The 24,335-nt window shown below is 58.5% G+C and overlaps 2 protein-coding genes across 2 annotated transcripts; one reads left to right on the forward strand and one right to left on the reverse strand.

The window, feature by feature from the left end:
* The first annotated feature begins 168 nt into the window (after window positions 1-168).
* Window positions 169-5,224, forward strand: TMEM240 (transmembrane protein 240). The gene is made up of 4 exons (XM_068986620.1): window positions 169-225; window positions 450-556; window positions 4,712-4,920; window positions 5,076-5,224. Exons 1-4 carry the CDS (start codon window positions 169-171, stop codon window positions 5,222-5,224), a joined length of 522 nt encoding a protein of 173 aa, XP_068842721.1.
* A 675-nt stretch (window positions 5,225-5,899) lies between these two features.
* On the reverse strand, window positions 5,900-22,339 carry LOC138090386 (ATPase family AAA domain-containing protein 3). The gene is made up of 16 exons (XM_068985932.1): window positions 22,079-22,339; window positions 18,764-18,840; window positions 17,985-18,086; window positions 17,811-17,870; window positions 17,275-17,344; window positions 16,917-17,082; window positions 16,683-16,752; window positions 16,197-16,352; window positions 15,663-15,719; window positions 15,394-15,519; window positions 15,093-15,217; window positions 14,773-14,824; window positions 14,414-14,484; window positions 13,558-13,725; window positions 12,323-12,431; window positions 5,900-6,678 (listed from the first exon to the last, which is right to left on the reverse strand). The coding sequence occupies exons 1-16, from the start codon at window positions 22,278-22,280 to the stop codon at window positions 6,538-6,540; spliced, it is 1,752 nt and encodes a 583-aa protein (XP_068842033.1). The 5' UTR covers window positions 22,281-22,339; the 3' UTR covers window positions 5,900-6,537.
* Window positions 22,340-24,335: the final 1,996 nt, after the last annotated feature.

Here is a 24,335-nt window from a genome sequence, read left to right on the forward strand (position 1 = left end):
GCGCCGCGTCCCCTGCCCCGCGCCGGCCCCGCGCCTCCTCCCCGGCCAGCAGCGGTGGGTGCGCGGCGGGCTGACCTCTGCGGAGGCGGCGGGGGCTCAGCATCGGGCCGGGGCCGGGGGGGCGCCGGGGCCGGGGGGCGGCGCTCCGGCCCGGCCCGGCCCCGCCCGATGTCCATGAGCGCGAACACCATGATCTTCATGATTCTGGGGGCGTCGATCGTGATGGTGAGCGGAGGGGCTTCCCGCGCGCCCGCTCCCCGCACCCGCTCCCGCCTCCCGCGCCCGCGCACCGCCTCCCCCTCCCGCGCCTTGTTTACGGGCCCGCGCGGCCTGCGCTCCCCCATCCCCGGCTGCCCTGCGCTCCCCCGTCCCCAGTGCTCCGGCCCCGGCCTGGGGTCCCCGGCCCAGCCGCTCGCTTCTCGGCGCTGACCGGTCATGGGCTCTTCCAGGCCATCGCGTGCTTGATGGACATGAACGCGCTGCTGGACCGATTCCACAACTACATCCTCCCGCACCTGCGGGGCGAGGACCGCGTCTGCCACTGCAACTGTGGCCGGTGAGTCTGCGCCCGGAGGGGCTCACGCGTGATCACACATGTCGGTGGAAGTGGCGAGCCCCACGCAGGCCGGGCTGCAGGGCCCAGCTGGGCTAGGCTGGTGGGGGCTGCCGAGGCTCTGCCAGGCTGGGTGGGGGAAGGACCGGTCAGGCTCCATCTGCACAGGGTGTTCCGGGAGGGGAGAGGACCCCCTCCCATATGGCCTTTAGAGAGAGGCCCTGCAGGGTGATGGGCAGAACTAGTCCAAGGCCTGGAGGCCAGGAGAGCAGCCGCCCAGCCTGGTGTCCCGGGAGGGCTCCTGCCCACAGAGGACACCCTCCTCCCGGGGCCCCCAGCTCTGTCCCTGAACTTTCCTGGGAGCCAGCTAGGGGGAGGAGCAGAAGGTCAAGGTGGGCAAGGGCTCCCTTGAGGGGCATCTGCCCACCCCCTTTGGTTGTCCAGGAGGAACTGAGGCCGGGGATGGAGTCTGCTCAAGGTCAAGCAGAGGGAGGGGAGCGCCCAGGCCCCTGTGCCCACTTTGTGACACCCCCCCCATTCTGTGCACATGTAGTGATGGAGTCTTCCTGGCCATGCATGTTTGTATGTCCATGTATGAAATAAACATCTTCTCATGAGACGCGCATGTGTGTACCGTCTGTGCATATACATGTGCGCACACGCAGCAGTCCCTCAGCCCCGCAGGAAGCCCACACACTGGGGCCGTGAGAGTGGACAGAGGCTGAGCAGACGGACTTGCCTGAGGCTCTGTGGCCGGTAGGGAACTTGTGTTCTTGACCCTGCCCTGCACTTCTGCTCCAGGGATGTGTGCACACATACTGGGCTAGGGGTGTGTGTGTGAGATCAGTTTCATGCCTCACTAAACACACTACACGTCTGTGTGTGCAGACTGGGTGTTGAAGCAGAACATGGGCATCAGGGCAGGTGGAGACAAGTGTGTAAATGGCCCTCACGTGTGCCATGCAATGGCCAAAAATCATCTTGAGTATTGGCTGGGTGGCCACACCCCCTGAGGTCCCTGTATTCCTGCCCCAATCACACACTCAGAGGCCGAAGAATGGCAGGTCAGCTCCACACTAACTGGGCCAATGTGGACTGGAGTTTGAGCAGGGTCCCAAGACCCTCCCGGACACTGGAGGTGTGCACGGCACTGGCCCAAGTTTTGGCTCCATCGACATTTATAAGGCCCATTTTCCATGTGAGGGCTGTGGTACTGTGACCACCACATATGTACCCGAACATCACACCACGGGCCCATCTGGGCAGACAGGGTGTGTTTTCAGTGTGTATTTGCTCAGGGTGTGTGTATGCATCATATGTAATGTCCAGAGTACACATGGATGGTGTAAAAGAAATCCCCATGGAGTGCAAGCTACAGTGAGGCCCACGTGCACAGTTTAGACACAAACAACACAAGAGTCACCCAACTGTAGTGTTGTTTCCACATGTGTATGTGTTCATATGTGTGTGCTTTGTATGCACTGCCGCATACAGGATGTAAAATTCCGTGTACAAACTATTCTTGTACACTGACATGTATGTGTATGCGCAGTACATGTGTGTAACAATATACAGCACCGTGTGCGCCCTGTGGGCGTGGTGAATGTCTGCAGGGCACAGGCTTGCACATGAGGCCTCTGTGTACAAACCATGTACATGCACTGCCACAGTGGAGTCTACCTGTGTGTACATCCCATATGCAGAGAAAGCGCACACACACTTGTGCCTTCCACATGCCAGTACAGAGACTTTTATGCAGAGGACACGTGTATAAATGCTGTGGAGCGTGCGTGCCAATAGGCTGTCTGTGGGCGCTCACCGTGCATATGCCATGGGGCCCACAGAGGAGGGCTGTGTGCAAGCCCAGTGCATGTGCATCTCCATGTGACACGCAACATGCTCGGCCCCAGGCGCGTGTGCCCTTGCACATGTGTGGAGCTCATGGGCCGAATTCATGGTATACACGCCGGGTCCTGTGCATGTGGCTGGCGTGTATACACAACATGCATCCAACCTCAAGTAGACACATGCAACATGCGTGGCCCAGGCAGGACACATGTATGTACACATCACAGAAATACGTGTGCACATGGGTGACCTGAACTCCCACCCACCCCCCAGGGTCTGCCTGACTTGGAGGAAGGAGTAGGGCAAGGGGCAGGGGATGAGTGGCAGATGCCAGACCAACGATGGGGGCACAGGTCAAGACCTTCAATCCCCTGGAGGTCCCAGGCACCTAGGTAAAATTGGGGCTTGCCCTCGTCTTATTTGCAGGGGCATTTCTGGCTTCCTTGGCAACCCCATCTTCAAGTTTCCTGTCCTGTCCATGGGTGGGAAGTGGTGGTCCGGAGGATGACCTTCCCTATGGGGGCCCAGGAGGCAGGAACGCAGGAGGCAGGGGCTCAGTGTTCTCAGCTGCCAGGCCTGGCCTGGTCAGGGCGATGGGACTGCGAACAGGTGACTAAGGGCATCCTCTCCTGGGGGCTGGCCACTGCTACACACTGTGGGCAGTCAAGAATTCTCCATCTCTCACTGATGACCAATAAGAGCTATTGGTGAAATGTGATCACGTGAGCTATGGCTGCCATGTGTCAGGCAGTCCTTGTCAAACAAGCTGGGTCTGCTCATGGGGCTGTGGTGGCCAAGGTGCACCCCCTCCCCAACCAGGCCTGGTCACACTCCAGTCTAGCTGAGGGGGATGGGCCCCAGGAGTCCCCAGGGGTAGCAGAGGGGTGTGAAAAGGGGTTGCCATCCTCACTGGCAGAAAGGAGCTGGGTGGCTCCTGCTGGTGCGGCGGGTGTCTGTGAGGGAGGAGCTGTAAGGGCCTGTGGTCAGGGATGACCTGTGGGGTTTACTGTTTTTGAGAAGGTCCTCTGCGGGGGAGGGGGCATGGAGCATATCCAGTTGTGAGGTGGGGACAGGGACTTTTAGCTGGAGACAGGCAGAGGTGTCGACATGTAATTGAAGGGAAGATGGGGAGAAGCGGGCTTGGGGAGGGAGGAGCTATTTTTAGGTGCAAGTTTGAGGTGTCTGTAGATCCCACGTGGAGATGCCATGTAGGCAGCTGGAGCTTGGAGCAGACGTGGGGGGAAGGTGGGGACTTGGTGGGGGTGGAGGGTTGAAGAAGCCAGTTGAGAGGCTCAGTAGGAAGAGAACCAGGCAGGAGGACCCCAGGGTGGCAATGACCCTTCAGGGCCAGAGAAGGGGCCACAGCTGGTGAGGGTGACTGGGGATTCAGGGTGCAATGGGCACCCAAGACCAGCAGCTCCTTTTCTCCAGCTCTCCTGCGAGAGTGGAGGACCTGGAGTTCAGTCTGGTGTCCTGGGTACTGGCCTCCTGGGCAGCGCCACCTTGCCTAGAATCCCTAGGATTGCTAGGCCCAGAGGGCTTCCTGGAGGAAGAGAGGATCTGGGCAGGCTGGAGAGAGCTTTGTGGGGAAAGTTCGTTGTGGCCATCAGAGGCAGGAGAGGGCCTGGAGGGGTCAGTGGCCTCAGACTGGACTGTCGAGGGAGGGGAGGCTGAGGGGAACGGCCCAGCCTTGGTGGGTGCTGGAATGCCGGGGGCCGTGGTCGTCCAGGAGGTCGTTTATGGCTCCCATGCCAGGATTAGGGACCTGTGTGGGGCAGGTCCAGGGGTGCCATTGGGCATGGGGAGCCAAAGGGGACCAGATGCCCAAGGCAGGCTCATCACTTGTGGCTTTCCTTGGAGGAGAGGGCAGGGTGACTGCAGGGTTGGGAGGGAGAGACCAGGGGGGCAGTGGCGAGGAGCCAGGCCCACAGGTGGGCTGTGACTCTCACTGGGCAGGGATACCCTGCCTGGGCTCTCACCCTGGAACGCCTTTACCTGTGCTGTGTGCCTGTGACCTAATAGGCGTCACCTCTGAGCCCGGGGCTGGGGGGAGAAGGGAGGAGGGTATGCATACGGGCAACTGAACTTCACGCTAACCTCTGACCTCGCACACTCCCACCCTCTGGGCAGGGCAGCCTCCCGCCTGGGACCCACCAGTGACCTGGGTCCTAGGCGAGTGCGCTGGCCCCTTCCCACCTCAGCTCCCCACAAGGGCTGCTTCAAAGATCCCAGCAGGTGAACGGGTGCGGCTTACTGCGGGGTCCCCGCCCGCCCCGCGGGACAGGTGCCAGCCCGCCCTGCCGCCCCCAGGCACCACGTCCACTACGTGATCCCGTACGACGGGGACCAGTCTGTGGTGGACGCCTCGGAGAATTACTTCGTGACAGACAACGTCACCAAGCAGGAGATCGACCTAATGTTGGGGCTGCTACTCGGCTTCTGCATCAGCTGGTTCCTGGTGTGGATGGACGGCGTCCTGCACTGCGCCGTGCGCGCCTGGAGGGCCGGCCGGCGCTACGGTGAGTGCTGGCGCGGGCACGTTGGCAGGGCTCCTTCCGTGCAGGGGCTACGCCCCACCCGAGCCCCGCCCACAGTCCCCTCCCTGAGCCCAAGCCCCGCCGACCCGAGCCCCACTCACCACGCCCGCCCCCTGACCGTGCCCCCGGTCCCGCAGACGGTTCGTGGACCTGGCTGCCCAAGCTGTGCAGCCTGCGGGAGCTGGGCCGGCGGCCACACAGGCCGTTCGAGGAGGCGGCCGGGAACATGGTGCACGTGAAGCAGAAACTCTACCACAACGGCCACCCGAGCCCGCGGCACCTCTGAGCCGCGCGCAGGACTCGCGGGGCCGCCGGCCACCGCGCCCACGCTCACGGGACTGGACGGCCGGCCCGGGCCAGGGCGCCCAAGGCTGTCGGGCGCGTCCGGCGGAAGGTGCTGTCTCCTCTTCTTTTTATAAAGGGGGTCGGGGTGGGGCGGGGGCAGCGGCACCTGGGATGCAGGCGGGGCCACGTGCCCAGCCTGGGACCACGTCAGCCGCTTGAAGCTGGAGGCCTCCTGTGTGCCTGCGTCTGTCTCTCCGTTCATCTGTCTGGTTCCCGGAGCTGGAGCCATCTTTGCTGGAGGAGAGCGCGGCCGGGAGCCGGGCGCGGCAGGGAAGGGGTGGGACCCCGGTGCACCCACGTCTACACACGGGAGCACGTGCATGAGGCGTGTGTGTTCACAGGGCCCGCAGTAGGGGCGTGGGGCAGGGGCCCGGGGTAGGCCCCGGCCCAGCAATAAGGCCCCCGAACCCTGCTGTGGCAAGTGCGGCCACCCTGCCCAGGGCATCCCCGGTCGGGCGCCTCACTGTGACTCCCACCCCTGCTGGTCAGTAAATTCTCCAGAAAGCTCCAGCCTCTGCCTCTTCTTTCACCTCTGACGCCGGGACCCCCACAGCAGGAATGAGACAGACACTTGGTGATATCTGCCAGTTTTTAATTAGATTCTGGATTAAAAAGACACCAACTCCAGTCAGGGAGAGCTGTGGCTTCTGCGGGCTGGCCAGTACCCCTGTGCTGGACATCCTTGGCCATGAGGTCTTGGTGGGCTAGTTCCCGAAGCCTAGGTTTACAGGTTCACAGACACAGGGCACACCTCTCCGGAGGAGAGTGGTGGGCACCCCCGCTGGACCGCGCAGGGACCAGCTCTGCTCACGGCAGAACAGCTCACGGCTCTGTTCTGGTCCTGGGTGGGACTCAGCAAAGTCAGGTCCCCTCCCTTGGCCAGGGTGCCACTGCTGTTCACAGCTAAAGCACCCAGCACCTGCTGGGAAGCAGTGCTGCTAGCCTGGCTGCTGCCCCTGGGAATGGGGAACGGTGCCTTCTTCCCATCTGGGCTTGGCCAAGGGATATATCTCCCAGGGTATCCTGGGGGTGGCCCCATCCAGCATCAGCTTGGAGGTGGGGGGCAAAGGAACCAACCCCGCCTCAAAGATGCCCAGGTCCTGAGCAGCAGCTGGTCCCTAGCAGAGGCCTTTGACACTGTCTCGCCCCTGACAGAGGAAGATGAAAACTGCCAGGAGATTGGGCACCTTGGTGTTTCTTCTTGCTGAAGCCACCTGGCCAGTGTGCCTGGGCGTCTAGGCCAGCTCACTCAGCTTATGTGCGCGGGGCCGGCGGCTGGCTCCCATCTGCCTTCAGCCACTCCATCTTCTGCCTGTGTTGCTGGATGGCATCCTGAACCCGGGCGTCCATCATGGCCTCAGTGAGGACCCCGTCCTCAGAGGCATATGCCATGGCCTGGCGAAGAAAAGGGTACTGACTCAGGATACCAGAGGGGCTGCCCGCACAAGGAAGGCACCAGGCCTGTGGCTTCCAGGTGACTGGTCAGGGCCCACCAGGAACCACTCAGCCTGTAGGGCAGCCCCATCCTTGCTGCTGCTTATCCCCCACCTTGGAGACACCCCCCACCCCACAGAACCCTTGCAGGCAGGGCAGGCAGCGGCAAAGCCCAGGGTGCTCCCGTGGGCCTGTGCTCAGACTCAGGAGGGGCCTGGCCTCTCAGCAGGACACATGTGCAGACAGAAATGCCAACGGCACACACCTTGACTCCCTACGCACTTGAGCCTGCCACACACGTGCTCACAGGCAGATCTGCAGCCCAGTGTGGCCGCCATCCCTCAATTCCCTGGTTCTGCCTGCTCCACTAAGTTTCTCAATGACTTTCTAAAAATAGAAACCCAGAGGACTACTTTCAGGAGGGAGCCCTGCCCCTCAACTGCAGGCCCTGCTCTGTGGATAACCAAGCTCTCCTCAGGCCCAGGGCATGGTCAGCAGAACCACCACAGGCCTGACACTAAAGGGAAGCAAAGCCCTCCAGGGGTCAAATGGGGCATAGTCCACCAGGACCTACCCCTCACAGGCCCCCAACTGCCCTCAACAGGGCTTCCAGAACTGTGGGGCTGCTGTGGGCAGCACTGCATCCCCCATACCCCAGCCTTGGCACATGGCTCGGGGAACCAGAGTTCTGCTAGTCAGGTCCCAGTGTGGTCCGCAGCATTCCAGCTGCCAAAGCAGGTCCTCTGGCCAGGCCACATGCCACCCAGATGACCCAGCATCCCTTCTGCTCCCAGTCACCCATCAAGTGGCTCTGACATGTGCCTATCGTGAGGACAGCACTCAAGTGTCCACCAAGCAGGGGGCTCAAGCCAGGCTGGCTATTTCTCTCCAGCTCCCTGAGGTTCAGCCACGTTAGGGCATTGGGAGCAAGCTCCCACCGTCTGAGATGACCAGTCACTGTGCTTACCCAGGTGGTCCCAGCCTTGGGACACGGCTGTCCAAGCCAGGCCAAGGAGGAAGGGGCTGCCCCTGCGGCCTCCTGCGAGGCACACGTGAGAAGAGCAGAGAGTCAGGCTGGGTGGAGGCAGCCAGAGGGGATCCAGTGGTGGAAAGGGGTAGGTAGGGGTATGCAGTGACATCACCAGGGAGAAGCCAGGCGGTCACCATGTAACCAGGGGATCCAGGCCAACATCCCTCTGATGTTGTGTGGATGTCTGATGCCGCAGTGTGACCAGACCAGATGGGTACCTTGCGTTTAGGGTCTCCTCCACAGTCCCACAATCCCAGTCGGAGACACCAGACAGAAACAAAGGAGGGACACTCTATAGCATTCCTCAAACCATGAGGATCATGCTCAGAACAGCCCACCCAGAGGAGCCTGAGACAGTAGGATGGAATATCATGGGCATCCGGGCAGGTTCTGGGTAAAATCAAGTCTAAAGTGGAATTGAGTGATGTGGTGAGACATTCACAGTGTGGTTCCTGTGAACTTGGAATTATTCAAAAATTTACAAGTTCGTTACAAAAAAACACACAAAACCTTAAAGGAGAACTAACACCAATGTTGCTCAAACTCTTCCAAAACACTGAAGAGGAAGGAACACTTCCCAACTCATTCTGAGGCCAGCATCACCCTGATACTAAAACCAGACAAAACACCACATGTAAACTATAGATCCAGATCCTCCGAGAATACTGATGTAAAACCCTCAACAAAATACTAACAAACCAAACTCAGTAACATACTGACATGGTTATACATCCCAACCAAATGGGATTTATTCCTGGAGTGCAAGGGTGGCTCAGCTAGGGAAAATCGACCTAGGCAAATAATTAACAAAATGGACAAAAACCACATGAGCGTTTCAGTTAATGAGAAAAAATGTTGGCAAAATCCAATACCCTTTCTTGACCAAAACAATAAACTAGGGGGAATTCCCTGGTGGTCCAGTGGTAAGGACTCCACACTTCCACTGCCAAGGGTCCTGGTATGATCTGTGGTCGGGGGAGAAAAAGATCCTACAAGCCATAAGGCATGAACCAATAACAGACCAGGAATATAAGAAAATGTCAAAAAAAAAGAAAATGTCTTCATCCTAATAGAGGCCATGTAAGAAAAACTCACAGCAAACATCATCTCAATGGTAAAAGACTGAAAGCTTTTCCACTAAGACTGGGATCAAGGCAAGGATGCCCACTTTCAGCACTTCAGGTCAACACAGCACTAGAAATTGTAGACAGATCAGTTAGACAAGAAACATAAATAAAAGACATCGGGTTGGAAAGGAAGAAGTTAAATTATCTGTCTGTAGATGGTGTGATCTTATTACATACAGTAAACCCTGAAGATCCCCCCCAAACTGTTAAAAGTAATAAACTCAACAAAGTTGCTGGACACAGAAGTAACACACAAAACCGCTTGTGTCTCTACAGTAACACTAAACAACTGGAAAAGAAAGCAAAAATAAAAAAAAAAAAGGGCTTCCCTGGTAGTCCAGTGGTTAAGAATCTGTTTTGAAATGCAAGAGACAGTGGTTTGATTCCTCATCCAGGAAGTATTTAGCTGGAATTCCAATACTACCCAAAGCAATCCACAGATTCAATGCAATCCCTATCAAAATTTCAATGATGGTTTTTTTGCGTAAATTTATTAAAAAATCCACCCGAAAATTCATACGCAATCTCAAAGGCCCCCAAGTAGCCAAAACAGTCATGAACCTGAGAATTCTCACATTTCCTTGTTTTAAAACCTAAAGGACAGTGGTACTGGCACTAAGACAGACACAGGCCAACAGAACAGAACAGACAGCCCAGACATAAACCCTCATGTGTACTGTCAGTGACCTCCAGCAAGGGGGCCGAGACCACGCACTGGGGAGATGACTGCCTTTCCAACAAATGGTGCTGGGAAAACTCCAAACTATAAAACTGGTAGAAATAAACTTAGGGGAGAAGCTTTCAAACACTGGATTTAGCAATGACTTGTCTGTGACACTAAAAGCAGGTGACAAAAGAAAATAGGAAAATTCAACTTCTTCAAAATTAAAAACTTCTGTGTTTCAAAGGACACTGGTGGCTCTAGTAATAAAGAATCTGCCTGCCAATGCAGGAGACTCAAGAGACACAGATTTGATCCCTGGGTCGGCAAGATCCCTTAGAGGAGGACATGGCAATCCACTTCAGTATTCATGCCTGCAAAATCCCGTTGGACAGAGGAGCCTGGGGGGCTACAGTCCATAGGGTCACAGAGTCACATACTACTAAAGCGACTTAGCAGCAGCAAGACACTACCAAGAGAGTAAAAAAAGGCAACCCACGGGAGGTGGGGGGGAAATATTTGGAAACCATGTGTCTGATAAAAGGTTAATATCTAAAATATATAGAAACAACACAAGTGTCCACCTGCAGCCAGAGAGGTGCACGAGGTGTGTCCACTGCACTCCAGGGTGTCAGGCTGCCTGACGAGAAACGAGAATGGCACCTGTTACAACACAGATGAACCTCAAGGACACTGTGCTCAGTGAGTAAGCCAGTTTTAAGAAGACAATTCCGGTATGATTCCTCACAGGTCCCTGCAAGAGTCGAGACTCTCAGAGACAGCAAGTAGGCGAGTGGGGGCTGGGGGCAGGAGGCAGGGGTGGAAGCAAGTGTTTAATGGGGACAGAGCTTCAATTTGGGAAAATAAGACAGTCCTGGAGATGATGGTGGAGACAGCTGCACAACACCACGAACATGCTCAATGCCACTGAGCTGTGCGCTTAAAAATGGTGACGATGAAGTTTATGTTAAAAAGTTCAGGTTCCCATGATGGGTAACTAACTGTAGCATGGTGAGAAGCATAGACCTGACTGTCACACCATGGCATAGGGCGGCAGCTGCAACAGGGCCCACATGATACCAGCAAGTGGGAAGTAGGTGCTGGGTCCCTGGGCTGCCCAGCCGGAGAGTGGAAGGGTGGGCAGAAGTCGCACAGCCCAGCCCCAAGCACTTGGGGCCACAAGGGGAGAAAACTTGAAAGAGTGATGCCAACATGTCCTGTCCAAGGCGATGGAATCCCCATGGCATTCTGGGCCCTCACAGGTGTAGGAAGTGGTAATGAGTACCAGGCACACCCTGTGCACAGCTGACCAGGGACTGGATACACACGGAGAGCTCCCTGCAGGCTCCAGCCTCCCGTGCTTGCGCCGCGTCTCCTGACCCTCAGCTCCCCACCTGAGTACATGCAGGCCTGTCTCATGGCCTTCTCAAAGAACTGGGAAGAGAAGCAGGGAGAGGAGGTGCACCAGGACCCCTGCTGCTGGGACCACCTGTTTGTCCACCCCCCAGGTCACGCTGAAGTGCTAACCCCAGCATGGCTGCCCTTGGAAACGGGCGGGCCAGGTTAGGTAGGGTCACAGAATGGCACCCTGCTCCTCCAGGGCTGTGCGTGAGCAAATGGCAAGGATGCTGCTGGGTGGCAGCCAGGAAGCAGGCCCTCACAGCAACAGGAACCCCCTCACTGGCACCCTGAGGCAGGACATCCAGCCTCCAGAACCATGAGGTGACACTTGTTCAAGCCCTGGCTGTGCGTTTTGTCCCGGCCGCCTGGGTTGTTGGCCACTTTGCTGGTCACGGAAACAGCCAACCTTGTGAGGCCTGCTTCCTGAGTGAGGCCAGCATGGGGAAGAGCCCCTGACTCCCGCAGTGGGGTTTGCGATCTGGGGCTGTTTGTTACAGCACAACCTAGTTTGACCTGACTAACACAGTGGTGTATTCCTCCCCACCACTGTATCTGGATGAGGATGTTCAAATTCAACAGATGTCCCCTAATTTCATAAAAGATGAGTTCATGATCAACTGACAGTGGCCAGGCTGTCATGAGGCCACAGACACAACTCACTCAGCACACTCCACTCAGCAAGGATGACGGACAAACGTGCTAAATGGCTGCTCCCCTCCTCACACACAGGGAGCTGCCACCGGGATGCCTCAGAGGAAAGCCTGGTGTCAGGACTGACCAGAGCGACTCTGACCTGTGTGCCCAGAGCCACCATCCCGTTGCCCCCAGGCCCTCACGACTCCACAAACCTGTCCTGAAAGCCAGGACACCCACCACCTTCACGACCCTGCAGATCATCCTAAAGGCTGTGGGCTTCTCCAAGGAGCCAGGAAGGAAATCCCCTATCAGGTCAGTCTTGTCCTGTGCCCTCACACAGCTCCTGGGATGCGCCATGCCCTCCCAGGCTGTGGCCCCAGACTCAGCACCATCCGCCATCACCTGTGCCGACCATCCTGGGCCCTGGCTGGAGACAAAGCCCAGCGGTTCCTTGGAAGTGAACATGTTGGCCACAGGACATGCCACTCATCTAGAGGGCCCCGTTTGATCTGGACCAAAACAACAGAGAGGCCAGAAAATGCGAAGCTGCAGAGGGCCCTGGCTCATTCCCCACCTTGCAGGGGCCCCAGGACCGTGATGGCAGGGAAGTAGGGCGTCATGTCACATCTGTCCAGAAACCGTTCGGAAACAGCCCAGTGGGAGCTCAGAAACCAGCTCAACCACCTTCCAACCACTCTGAGGGTCCCTGGTTCGGCTGGGCTCTGCCCTGCAGGGTACGTCTCGGCTCACCTGCCACGCCACGGCGAGCTGAGAGATCTCCCGGCCTGACATGCCCTCTGTCAGCTGTGCAATCTCCGAGCACTTCTTTCCATAGTCAAACTGAGCCAGCTTCAAGCGCCTGTGAGGAGTTCCCGAGTGATGCCTGGGCGCCCACAAGACCCGCGAACGACCAGAGGCCAGTGAGGGCCCGGCTCCTACTAATGGAGGCCAGGGCGGAGCCTGCGCTGGGAAACCCCAGGGAGGAGTGTCCGAGTCCCTTGCTATAATGAGCCACACCCTGACCAACGTCCACAGGTGTGATCCTTCCACCTCCTCCCCTGCTGGGCATGTCCCTTCCCAGGGGAGCCCAAGATGGGGCCCCAGTGGGGGCCATGTAAGGATAGGGGGCACAGGCCAGGCTTAGGGGCAGCGGAGGGGCTGCTCAGGACATGCAGGAATGGGCAAGGGGAGATTCCAGCCTGCTCCCAGCCCCACCGCCGGCCAGGGGCTGGGGACCATGTGCCCTCCCCCTGAACCCCCCCAGCACACAGATAGCAGCTAACACTCCTGAACCCTCTGTACGCAGATCTTGCCCCATCAGGCTTGGCTGAAAGCCCGAGAGAGACCGCTCAAACTCTTGTGAAAGGCCTCAACTCCTCAGGTTGCGTACAGTGCCCGGGCTGCTTCTGGGCCAGGATGTGCCTTCAGGATCTTAAGGGGACTGGGATCAGCTGGGGCCAAAGGGGAAAGAGGCCCAGTAAAGAGAGCTCAGGGGGCAGGTGGCAGAGGACAGGCAAAGTCTGCCTGAGCAGAGAAGATGGCTCAGCTGTGCCAGGTGGATCCAGGTCAGTGGGGCTGAGATCCGGTCCCCAGGGAGGGTTACAAATAGAGCAGGCTTATCTAGAGCACTCTTGAAAGTACAGCAGTGGGGGGCAGGGGGGTCCTGGACGAGCAAGGAGGGTTACCCCAGCCAGTGGGCCCCGTTGTGTGCAGTGAGGGGCCCAGAGCAAGGCTCAAAGAGTCCAGAAGTGGGCTGTCATGGCCCCTTACTACCAGGACCCAAGTGTGGCCTGGATCTGAGGGGTCTGAAGGCAAGATGGAGGCAGGGAATCAATGGGTGGACAGGATAGGAGGGCCTCCAATGATGGGTGGTCAAGACCCCGTGGTGAAACCCGAGGGGCAGGGTTAGGATTAGTACCCATGTGGGCACTGGGGGGAGGGACCAACATGACAGGCAGGGGGCGCCGTGTTGGCAGGACACTTACTGCTTTCCTTCTGTAGCCGGTTTAAGAACATACTTGTCAAAATACATTCTCACCAGGCGCTCCCGCTCCTCCCGCTGTGGCAGCTCAAAGCTGACCATCTCGTCGATGCGGTCGTTGATGGCCCAGTCGAATTGCTCGGGCTGGTTGCTGGCCAGGACCAGCATGAACCTGCAGCCGACAAACGGCAAGAGAGGGGGGCTGCCATCCAGCAGGGTCTACTGGGCAGCTTCTCAGCCCACAAAACTGCGAGGACTGGCATCACCCTCTACCACCTGCCCTCCCTGTCTTGCCCCAATTTCCCGCTTCTCTTGTCTGATGGCCCAGCCTTGGGGGAGGGCCGTGAAGCCTCCACATGCAGGAAGGGTAGGGACCCGGGGATGAAAACAGACCCCTGCCCCTCCCCAATCAAGTGCAGGGTCCCAAGGCCTGGCGCTCAGCTCAGCAGAGGCAACAACCCAGGAGGAACTCAACACGCCTCTCAGTGGCTAGGCTGGGGTCTCCATGGGCAACAGCTGCAGCAGGCAAAAGGCTGGAAGGGTCCTGCCCATGCAGAGCACAAGATTAGGGGCCCAGAAGGGCCAGCCCAACCCAGGGTCACCTGACAGTGTGGTGGCCCAACAATGCATCTCGGGGGCAGACAGAGGTGCCAAGCGCAGTGGCCTATGGACAAGCATGTGCCACTGGGCTCAGCCTCAGCCTACAGCATGTCTCAGGGGCACCCACAAATGTCCCTCAGTGCCCAAATGGCCATCCCATTGCATGGAGGGAGGACACAGGAGGCTGTCTGGTCATGTGGGCTGGCCACCCTGCAGCAGCCACGTGAGCTGAGGCAGGGCTGCTGGCCACCCCTTCTCACTTGCTGCTGTGCTGGCCTGTGCGGTGCAGGAAGGCGTTCAGGGTGGCCCTGAGGTCCTCACTGATCTTCTCCTGCACAGAGAAGGATCAGGCTGTAAGCAGCCATGTGAACAGTCAGGCCCCCCTCGTCCAGGACAGAAACATGGCAGGACCTTCACAGATCTAAGCTCAAAGACTGAATGAAGCTTAGCTTTGAAAAGATGCTAAACTTCCACTTTTCAAACGAAATGTATGAACAAAATGTGGCTGTGGAGCAGGCTCCCAACCTTCCCCTAAGTATAGATGTGGCCCAGGCCACCCACCTGCCCACTGCCCAGCAGCCAACCCAGCTCAGGACAGATGGGGCCTCGAGACACTTACAGTCGCTCGCTTCCTGAGAAAGGCATCTGCTTCATCCACAAAGAGCAGGAGGCTGCGAGGGCAGGGCCACGTGAGGGCAGGCAGGGCACAACCCAGCGGAAATCCCACACTTCGCACTGTCCCCAGTGGCCTCTGGGACCCAGAGCCTGGCTACCAATCGGGATGTGTCCAGTGCCGGCATTGGGGAAAGTAACTAGAAATGGGCTGGTGAGCCCTCATCTTAAACACTGATAAGTCACCAACACTGAGAGGCCCTTGGACCTCAGGGACAGGCTGTGGGGAAGGTACCGACCCCCTTCCCAGCAGGAGCCCTGGCTCACCCTCGCCGGCTGGTGCTGGCCCAGTCGAAGACCTTGTGCATGGCCGTCACGCCGTCCCGCCCCATGGGGGCCACATCCCCGCCCGTCATGATGGCGTAGTCCATACCAGAGTGCAGCGCCAGTTTCTGGGCGTTTGGGGAAGGGGCTTTAAGGGCTGCTCCACCTACCCTCCACCCCACCTCTCCTGGCCACCAGGGCCAGATCACATGTGTGTGGAGACACCTGGCCTGCAGAGCTGGACAGGGGCACGTGTCCCAGGCAGGTGAGACTCCACCACCCCCAGTCCCACCTGTGCCCTCACCTTGGCAAACAGCGTTTTGCCGGTCCCGGGCGGCCCGTACATCAGGACATTTCGGTACAGGCTTTTGTTCTTCTTAGTGTTCCTGGTAGCGATGGCAATGTCCCGCACGCGAGCCTCCAGGCTGGGCTGCCAGGGGACATAGCAGTTTGAGGGGCACTCTGCTGTTTAGTCCATCCCTCCTGAGGGCCTGAGCTGGCGCAAGAGGCCACTCTCCCCAGCTGGGCTCAGCCAGCAAACCAACTCCTGGGAGGTTGGGCAGCCCGACTTACGCTGAGGACGACGCCCTCCAACGCGTCCTGAGGTTTACTGAGAAGGCGCCTGCTGACCTGTGGGGTGGGGAGAGGGTAGGGAGGGTCAACAGAGGAGCTCATGGCGCCGTCACACCAGAACGCATGCGAGTAGCTATTCTGGACAAGGCCGGCAGGGGAGACCATCTGCAAAGCTGACCTCCAGCGCTGACCTCACAGCACAGCCCACAAGATGCAGGGGAAGCCTGGCTCCCCTCAAGGGAAGGAGTCGAACCTAGGCTGCCTCCATTGCCTTCTCTTCCAGAAGGACGGCTCACCGCAGCCCCAGGAGTTCATAAACAAGCAGGGGGGCAGTCCACCCAAGGGGATGGCCACCCCAAGAGACCCCCAGACGGACCGAGTGGACCAGGGTGAGAGTCTTCCAGTGCTGACATCACAGGGCCCAAGGGGCGGCATCAAGGAGGCAATGCAAGTCAGCACACAGAAGAAGGGTTGCATCTGGGCAGAAGAGGAGGAAGGGGCTGTTGGGTGTGACCCTCCAAGACCTGCGGTTACCTGTATGGGGTGCCTCAGCGCCTCCAGCACCGTGATGCGAGACGTCTCCCGCACCAGGGACGGCTTCCCCAGCCTGGCCTCAAAGTACCGCCCTGCAACGGATGTGGCGTTCTTGGCAGAGTAGATCCCAACAGCCAGCAGCGTCAGCCCGGCCACCTGAAGCAGGCAGAGGAGGCAGGTGGTGTCCACCCCGTCCCCTGGCTCCCCTACTGGCTCCCTGGAGTCTCGCTAGGCCCACCAGCACCAGTGCACCAAAGGGCTGGCACCAGGGAGATGAAACGGGCATCTGGCATCCCGAACGCCCTCCCTCCAGCCCCACCAAGGTTGATGCTGAGTCGTCTGAACTGCCCCAAACCCAAAGGCCAAGTCACCTGTGCGTTTCTGGTAGAGGGAGGGGTGAGCACTCAGTATAGGCGCCAACCCCTAACAGCTTGCAGAGCCCCTGACATGTGAAAATACCCCAGGAAAGAAGGCAAAGGTGCTTACCGTGGCTGTCACTTTGTCCCAGTCTGTCACAAAGGCACGGAACCCTTCACCAAACAGGGTGCCTGCTGTCCTGCAGGGGAGCAGTGGCATGACCCGGAAGGCATCAGGCCATGTGCCACGTGGCTGGAGGCCCCTATGTCAGCCCGAGGGGCACTGCAGAAGGACCAGTCAGGGGAGGAGTAGGGCACCCTCGTAGGAAAGGGGCCAGCAGAAACCTGCCATGCGGGGCCTCACCTGATGGACTCTAGGATGGTCTGGCGGTGCTCAGCGGCCTTCAGGCGGATCTGCTCGCGGATGATATCAGCATTCTCGCGCTCGGCCTTGGCCCGGGCGCGTGCCTCGGCCTCCACCCGCAGCATCTCATTCTTATGCCGCAGCTCCATCTCCTGCTCCACGGTGGCTGCCCAGGGCGGGGGCAAGGGTGGTGCTCAGCCCATGGCCCCCCACCCAGGGCTGCTACACAAGACAAGAGAGCCAGGGTGCCCTCCACCCCCAGGGTCTCAGCACGCCCACCCCTTATGCTGCTTGGAGAGTGAAGGGCCTAAAGCAAGGGCGCGACCCGTGGCCATGAGCTCCCAAGTCAGGGCCCTACCTCGCCGCAGGGCCTCCTGCTTCTGCACAGATTCCTCTTGCTTCCGTAAGTTCTCCTCGTTGAGAAGTTGCTGAGAAGGAGCCACAAGGGGAAGGGAAGGGCTTCGAAATTAGGAAACAGGCAACATCACACCAACAGGTTAGCTGCTCTGGCCTTGGAGACACCCCCACCACTCCTAGGGCTCCAACCTCTTGGGGACGGTTACCCTGGGGCCTGCAGGCTGCACAGTCTAAGGCAGGAAGGAACCTTGGCTCCCCGCTTAGCTCAGCCTCAGGGTGGCCCTGACCCATGGCTGTCCTCACGAAATGGGCCTTCTGCTGAATGGTTGAATTTAGAAGTTAAAATGCCAACAGGCTTGATGTTTGAATGCCCCCTGCAAACTCACTCATCAGTCAAGTCCCATTTGGGAGACCCTGAGGGCAGCTCGGTTGGAACTCTCCCTCCCTGCCCCTCAACCCAGTGCTTGCTGACAAGAGGATCCCAGACTCCGGCCCCCACGCACCCTTGGGGAAGATAAGCGGCCAGGCAGTGCTCACCTGCTGCTTTAGCTGGTCCTCGTAGCGCTGCCGGGCCAGCTTGTCCTGGTACTGGGCCCTCTAGGGAGGGAGAGGGCGACGTGAACACACCCCAGCCTCAGGAACTAAGGTCCAGGCCGGGCCCCCGCAGGCGCAGTCCCTGATGAGCACCCCTCCCCGGCCCCGCTCTCTCACGGCCTGGTGCTGCCGCGTCTCCTCGCTCAGGGTTTTCCTCCGCTCCTCAGCCTGCGCTCGGATCTGATCGCCCTTCAGTTGCTCCACTGCGGCCTCGTACTCCTGCAGGACACACCAGCTGCTGTGAGCCAGGGCTTGGTCAGGCCTCCTGTCCCCGCTTCCCCCTCTGAGGGCCCTCCGAAGGAGCCAGACAGTGATGTAGCCTGTTCCGCACCCCCACAGGCCTGTAGGTGCTCAGCTGCGACCGCACCAAGGCCCGGGAGGACCCAGATCCACAGGCAAAGAGAAGCCAGAAGAATGGACTGGGCTGGTGCCCAAGTAGCCAGAGAGTCTCCTGGGGGTACCTGTCCCCCCTCAACCCCCAGCCCCCACATGTGCTTATGCCAGCTGCTCACTTCCTGATTCACTTTACAACAACCCAGGTGGAGCACAGAGCAGGGCCTTTTCCACATTTCCTCACTATGTGCTCAGTGTGAGGGTAGGGCTCCCCTCTGAGAAACCAGACTCCTCACCCACACCTGCCTTCCAGAAGGTTCTGTGCAGAACTCAGGCCACACACCTGTGCTGATGCCCGTTTCCCTCGAACCTGAGGAGGTGCCGGGGCACCCACCCTCTGCCTGTGCTCTCTCACCCTCCCCCAGCACCCACCCTCACCGATCACCCCATCCAGTCCATCCCCCAACCCCTAGCACCCACCTTGCACCCACTGTCTGTGTCCTCTCCCATGTCCTTTCTGCCTGGGTCCTCTCCGCAGCCCCCCAGCGCCCACCCTCACCCACCTTGAGCTTGGCCTGATGCTCCAGCTGAAGTGTCTGCTCCTGCATCTGAGCCAGACTCAGCGCCTCCTTGGCGTGTCCTAGGGGGAGGGGCGTGCAGGCATCAGGACACCAGGCGAGCGTTCACCCGGGCTAGGGGCGCTCAAGGACACCACAGCCTCAACCTGAAAGCACGCGTGGCCACGCTGGTTCCTGGTCAGATCTGCTCAGAGACCCCCCGCTAAAAAGACCACTGTCCCATCTTGCCACTTTTGTCTATTCCACCCCCAACAGAAAACCCACATGTGGAGTCTGCCCCCAGGGGACCGTCACAGCCCAGAGGGCTCCAGCAGAGAGGCTGTCCACTGTTCGTCCAGTGACAGCAGGAGAGTCAAGCCTGTGGTTATATCGTCATTCGTTTTTCACGTGTGAATGTTTCTCTTGAGCCTTTGATACCTGTTACTGTTCTACAACTGAGCACAAGCAGCTGAGGGCCTGAGTAAGAAGCAAAGGAGGATTAAACCAGAAAGAAGGCAATGCTTGCAGGCTGACGGCTCTTCACAGGCCATCTGTTAGAAACATGTGTGTAATTAACACCTTCCAGGTGTGTGCTCTTCATAAGGGGACACATGTGGAAATATGTGGCAATATAAGGATGTTCTAGAAAAGAATGGACCCCAGCACTCTCCTTGCTAAAAAACCTTCACATGGGGCCTAAGAGACCCCTGATGACACAGCTCTGTGTCATCACTGTAAAGTCCATGCTTTACCATAAAAACCTTCTAAAGCATAAAAGCACAGAGAGAAGCTGAGGACCCCGTGAGCCCACCTCTCTGATGCTACCACGTTCCCAGGTTGCTGACCACACGTCCACCCTTCTGTCCCCCACATCTGTCTTATTTTTTGAGGCCTTCAAGTTAGGCTGCAGATCCCAGGACCTGTCACCCCCAAGCTGCAGCCCACACGCCACTGACTAGAACGTAACCCCTGGGGCTGCCGGCTCCTAGCATGCCCCGCGTTAGGCATGAGGCAGGTGGCAGCTCTGGGGCTCAGTTGTCAGCTGAGGCACTTGGTCTGGTTTCAGAGCTTGGGGAGGACCTGCAGCTGGCTTGTTTACTTAAGCTGTGACCTATGGCAGCCAGGCTGACCACTCTGTGCATGAGCACCTCACCTGCAAGCGGAGTGGGCGCTCCCTCCCCCAACTCATTGAGTGAGATGGCTGAATTTGAATTTGGCAATAAGGAGTTCATGACCTGAAAGCAGGTAAACTGTTTAGTGCAGGGCCTGGCACACAGGAGCCCTGCTAATCACAAGCTTTGGGCTCAGTGCTGAGAATGACGACTGTCACCTCACATCATCCCACACCAGGAGACAGGCCCAGCATTAACTGCACCCACCACAGGCAAGTTACTCTTCTCAGAATCCTATAAACACGTGGAGCACACAGCTTAAGGCCAAATGGGCTGCTCTGGCGTCCAAGAAGACTGAGGAGCCCTGGGGAACCAGCAGCATCAGGCTAGGCCCCAAGGGACACAGACAGTGGCCAGGCGGTGAGGGGCAGCTGAGGGTATCTTTGGTTCGCATGAGAGAGCAATGAGTGAACAAGAGTGGGCACAGGCCAACCCAGGCAGTCCTCCGGCTGGGAGCTGGAAGCATCTCCAGAAGACAGGCCTGGGGAGGGGCTGAGGGGCCTGAGGCACTCTGGGGAGGAGGGTTTGGGGACAGAGGGGACAGGCAGCTCAGGGTGACACCTCTCCCATTGACCAGCAGAGAAGCCAGGAAGGCAGGCAAGAACAAAATGAAGTAGAGTTCACACCTGGGACAGCATCACGAGACACGAAGACGGATGAGGAGACAATGCCTCTAAGGGGTGGCAGGTGGAGGCTCTGCAGGAGATGCTGACTGTAGGGGGGTGGGAGAGCAGAGGCCAAGGCCCTGTGGACCCAGGTGGAGAATGCACTGGCTAGTGCAGGAGACCTGGGAGCAGCTCACAGGCATGAGCAGACAGGAAGTCAGGGAGTTCCCTTGGCTGCTACCCTGAGACACACCACAGGCTATTCACACTGGCCTGTACAACTGTGTGAGTGTGAGGGGCCAAGAGTCAGGCTTCAGATTCCCAAGGGAGAAAAACATTAAAATTCCAGGACAGGGAATGAGTGAAGCGCCACCACCACCACATGCGCACGCGCGCACACAGACCCCACCCCACACACCCCCCTAAGAAATGAGGGTGAACTCCTCCCCTACACACACCTAAGAAATGAGGCTGAACTTCCCCCCACCCCTCACCACACACAAACCTAAGAAATTAGATCTCATGTTAAAAGTCTGTGATCACTAAGGTGTCTTGAAGCCTAGTCATTGTCTCTCAAGCCCCTCTGCAAACCTGTCTTCTATTATCTTGCAAATGTAATCCATCTACTACACTCAACACCCACTCAGAGGTAAGGAGTGTTCCAGGTAGGTCTAAGGAAGCAGGCTGCCCTGGGCCCAGGCCTAAATCTCCATAACGTTACTTCCAGGATCAGAGAACCAGGCAGGGAGGAGACCTTTGCCCGGGGTATTCTTGTGGCCCCCGTGGAAGGGGCAGAGACTAAGCCACAAAGTGCCAAGCCACCCCTGGATAGGAAGACTCTGCTCACCTCTGCTTACAAGGCTGCAGCATAGGGTGGTAAGAAAACAGCACCTCTGCTTAAAAGTTTGAAAGTCGCTGTATTCTTTCAACTAACATCTACTCAGCATGTGTTATATTCCAGACATTTGAGACATCGTCAAATCCACAGAAGAAAAGAAGGTTGGGAGAAAATACGTGGGCTTAGTGAAGGTGCAGTCAAGGGTTGATGCCTTGAGGATGGGAGCCAATAAGGTCATCTGCTGTCCTGGGCCGGCCTTATTTGTTGCTTACAGACCTCACCTATCTGAATGCTAACATTCTCCAACAATAAGTGAGAACCTGATGCATTTTCTTTAAAGCCTAGGACACTCAAACCCATCTCCCTTCTCAAACGGAAAACTGCCAGCAACTAGCACAGGCGGATCCCCAACCTGGCCTGCCTTGGCCGTCCCACGTGGAGGCGGAAAGAGGCAGTAACTGGAGACCAGGGTGCAGTCCCGCCACCTGCTGCCCGTACCCTCTGAGTCTCCTCGGCACCGGTTTCCCCACGTGAAGAATGCGTGGCAGCTGGGAAGATGCCAGAAGGTCAGGGGATCCCGAACTTCCCCTGCACGGAGGGTGGCTCCGGCGGGCTTGTCGCTTAATGCTGGCTTCCTCCCCCGACCACCACTTGCCCACGAGCGCGCCGCCGGGTCGCCCTGCCCGCGCCCACCCGCCGCACTCACGCGAGTGCTCCAGCTCTCGCGCCGCCTTTGCCGCGCGCTCCAGGCCCGTCGGGTCGAAGTTGCTCCATTTGTCCTTGGGCCCCGGCCGGTCCCCCGCGCCGCGGTCCCCGCTGCCTTCGCCCCCGGGCTGTACGGGCGGCAGGGGCAGAGGTGGCCCCGTGCCTTCGCCTTTGGAACCCTTGATGCCGAAGAGCCACGACATGGTTCACAAGCGCCGCCGCCGCGGGGACTTGCAGCCGAATGGACTCGCGGGGCTCACAGCGGGCTCCACGCGCCGCGAGCCGGCGGCAAAGACTGCGCAGGCGCAACAGCGGCCCTTCCTCCCTGGCACTGGATGCGTATGAGGGCCCCGTGCCCCATGCGGCTCTCGGATTGGCTACGAGGGTCGTGACATCATGGTGTCTCCGCCGCGATTGTAGAAGCAGGCCCGGAGGGCAGGCCGTCGGAGGGGCGGGGCGAGGTAGCAGGTGACAGGGGCCGATCAGGGACAAAATTGAAGAGCTGGGCATGTGCGCCCCCTTGAATACGTCAGCGTGGCAATGACACTGGCCCCATGGCTATGGGCCTCCAAGGTTCCGGCCCCGGGGGCAGCAGAGATGCAGGGGCTGGAGCGGAAGGCTCTTGTCGGGTCCCGACCGAGGGAGCGGCCGCGGAAGCCAGAGTCCTCCACAGGCGCTCGATCAGCGGGAGAGGAGCCGGCCCGCGGCGGGCGATGGATCGCAGGACCGGGGCAGAGAGCAGGTGCCGGCGCCGCTGGCTGAGCGGCCCCCTAGGATGGCAGAGAGCGAGTTGGGTGTGTCCAGGGCAGAGCGGGCCGGCCCATGGGCCGGGAGGCGCGGGAAGTGCTGGGCCTCGTGCTTGGTGGATCTCGGTGTTGAAATGATGGAAGGGCGGAAGCGCGGCCCTGGCCAATCTCCAGCAACCGTCAGTAGGATGAAGGGCTCTCCCAAACCCTTCAGCGTCTCAGCGCAGTGGCTCTCAATAGAGGGGACGTACATGCGTGGGTGCGTTCGTGCTCAGTCCTGTCCGACTCTTTGCGACCCCATGGACTGTGTAGCCTTCCAGGCTCCTCTGTCCATTGGATTTTCCAGGCAAGAATGCTGGAGTGGGTTGCCGTTTTCTTCTCCAGAGGGAATCTTCCCGACCTAGGGATGGAACCCACTCCGACGCCTCCTGCATTGGCAGGCGGATTTTTTATCACTGAGCCACGTGGGAAGTCCCAAGAGAGGGGACTGAGCTCTCCAACCCCAGAAATAAGAGGCGGCAGAGGTCCCGAAACCCCACAGAGGGCGCCTTTGTGGGAGGAGAGCTCCTGGGGCCCAAGAGTCCTGGCTCTGGTTACTGACTGGTGAGACTTCTGGGGAACTCCAAAGGCCAGGTTCCTGCTTCATGGATCAAGGTGCAGGCCAGACGGCCTGGGACAGATGGAGACAAGGATGGACACAGGGCAGTGCCCAAAGTTACCAAAGTTTGCTTCTTGGGCCAGTGTCCAAGTTGCCCCTGTGTTCTTTCCTTGATGGAATTTGTAGAGTTCCCAGAATCATATGGACTTTCCCCACTAGTTTGAAAACAGTTTTAAGCCTCAATAAAAATAGGGGGGGGGGGGTAAATTCTAAGATAATTCTGCCAGGGTTTTGTTGTTTGTTGTTTCCCCAAATGAGAAAAACCAAAGGAGTTTTCCTGCCAGATGTCGCTCACTGGTCATCATCAAGGTCTTTATGAACTGGCCAGGAAATATACATCCAGTAGCACTCCTGGCAGGCTTCGCTGGATAGAGAGGAAATGGGGAAGGGAACTGAAGTCCATGTCCACAGGAAACTGTTTAGTTCCATCCAAAGGCCAGCATTTGGCAAGCTTGTGTACTTTTATGGGGCTTCCCAGGTGGAGCTAGTGGTAAAGAACCTGCCTACCAAAGCAGGAGACTTAAAAACCCAGGTTCCATCCCTGGGTCAGAAGGATCCCCTTGAGAAGAGCACGGCAATCCACTCCAGTATCCTTGCCTGGAGAATCGCATGGACAGAGGAGCCTGGTGGATTACAGTCCAAGGGTCACAGAGATGGACATGACTTAGCACACACGCACGCACGTGGACTTTTATATGAAAGAGTTAGTCACTCAGTCATGTCCAACTCTGCGACCCCATGAACTGTAGCCTGTCAGGCTCCTCTGCCCAAGGGATCCTCCAGGCAAGAATACTGGAGTGGGAAGCCATTCTGTTCTCCAGGGGCTCTTCCTGACCCAGAGATCAAAACCAGGT

Source organism: Capricornis sumatraensis, chromosome 14 (genome assembly GCF_032405125.1).
Source record: "Capricornis sumatraensis isolate serow.1 chromosome 14, serow.2, whole genome shotgun sequence".
Lineage (NCBI taxonomy): Eukaryota > Metazoa > Chordata > Mammalia > Artiodactyla > Bovidae > Capricornis > Capricornis sumatraensis.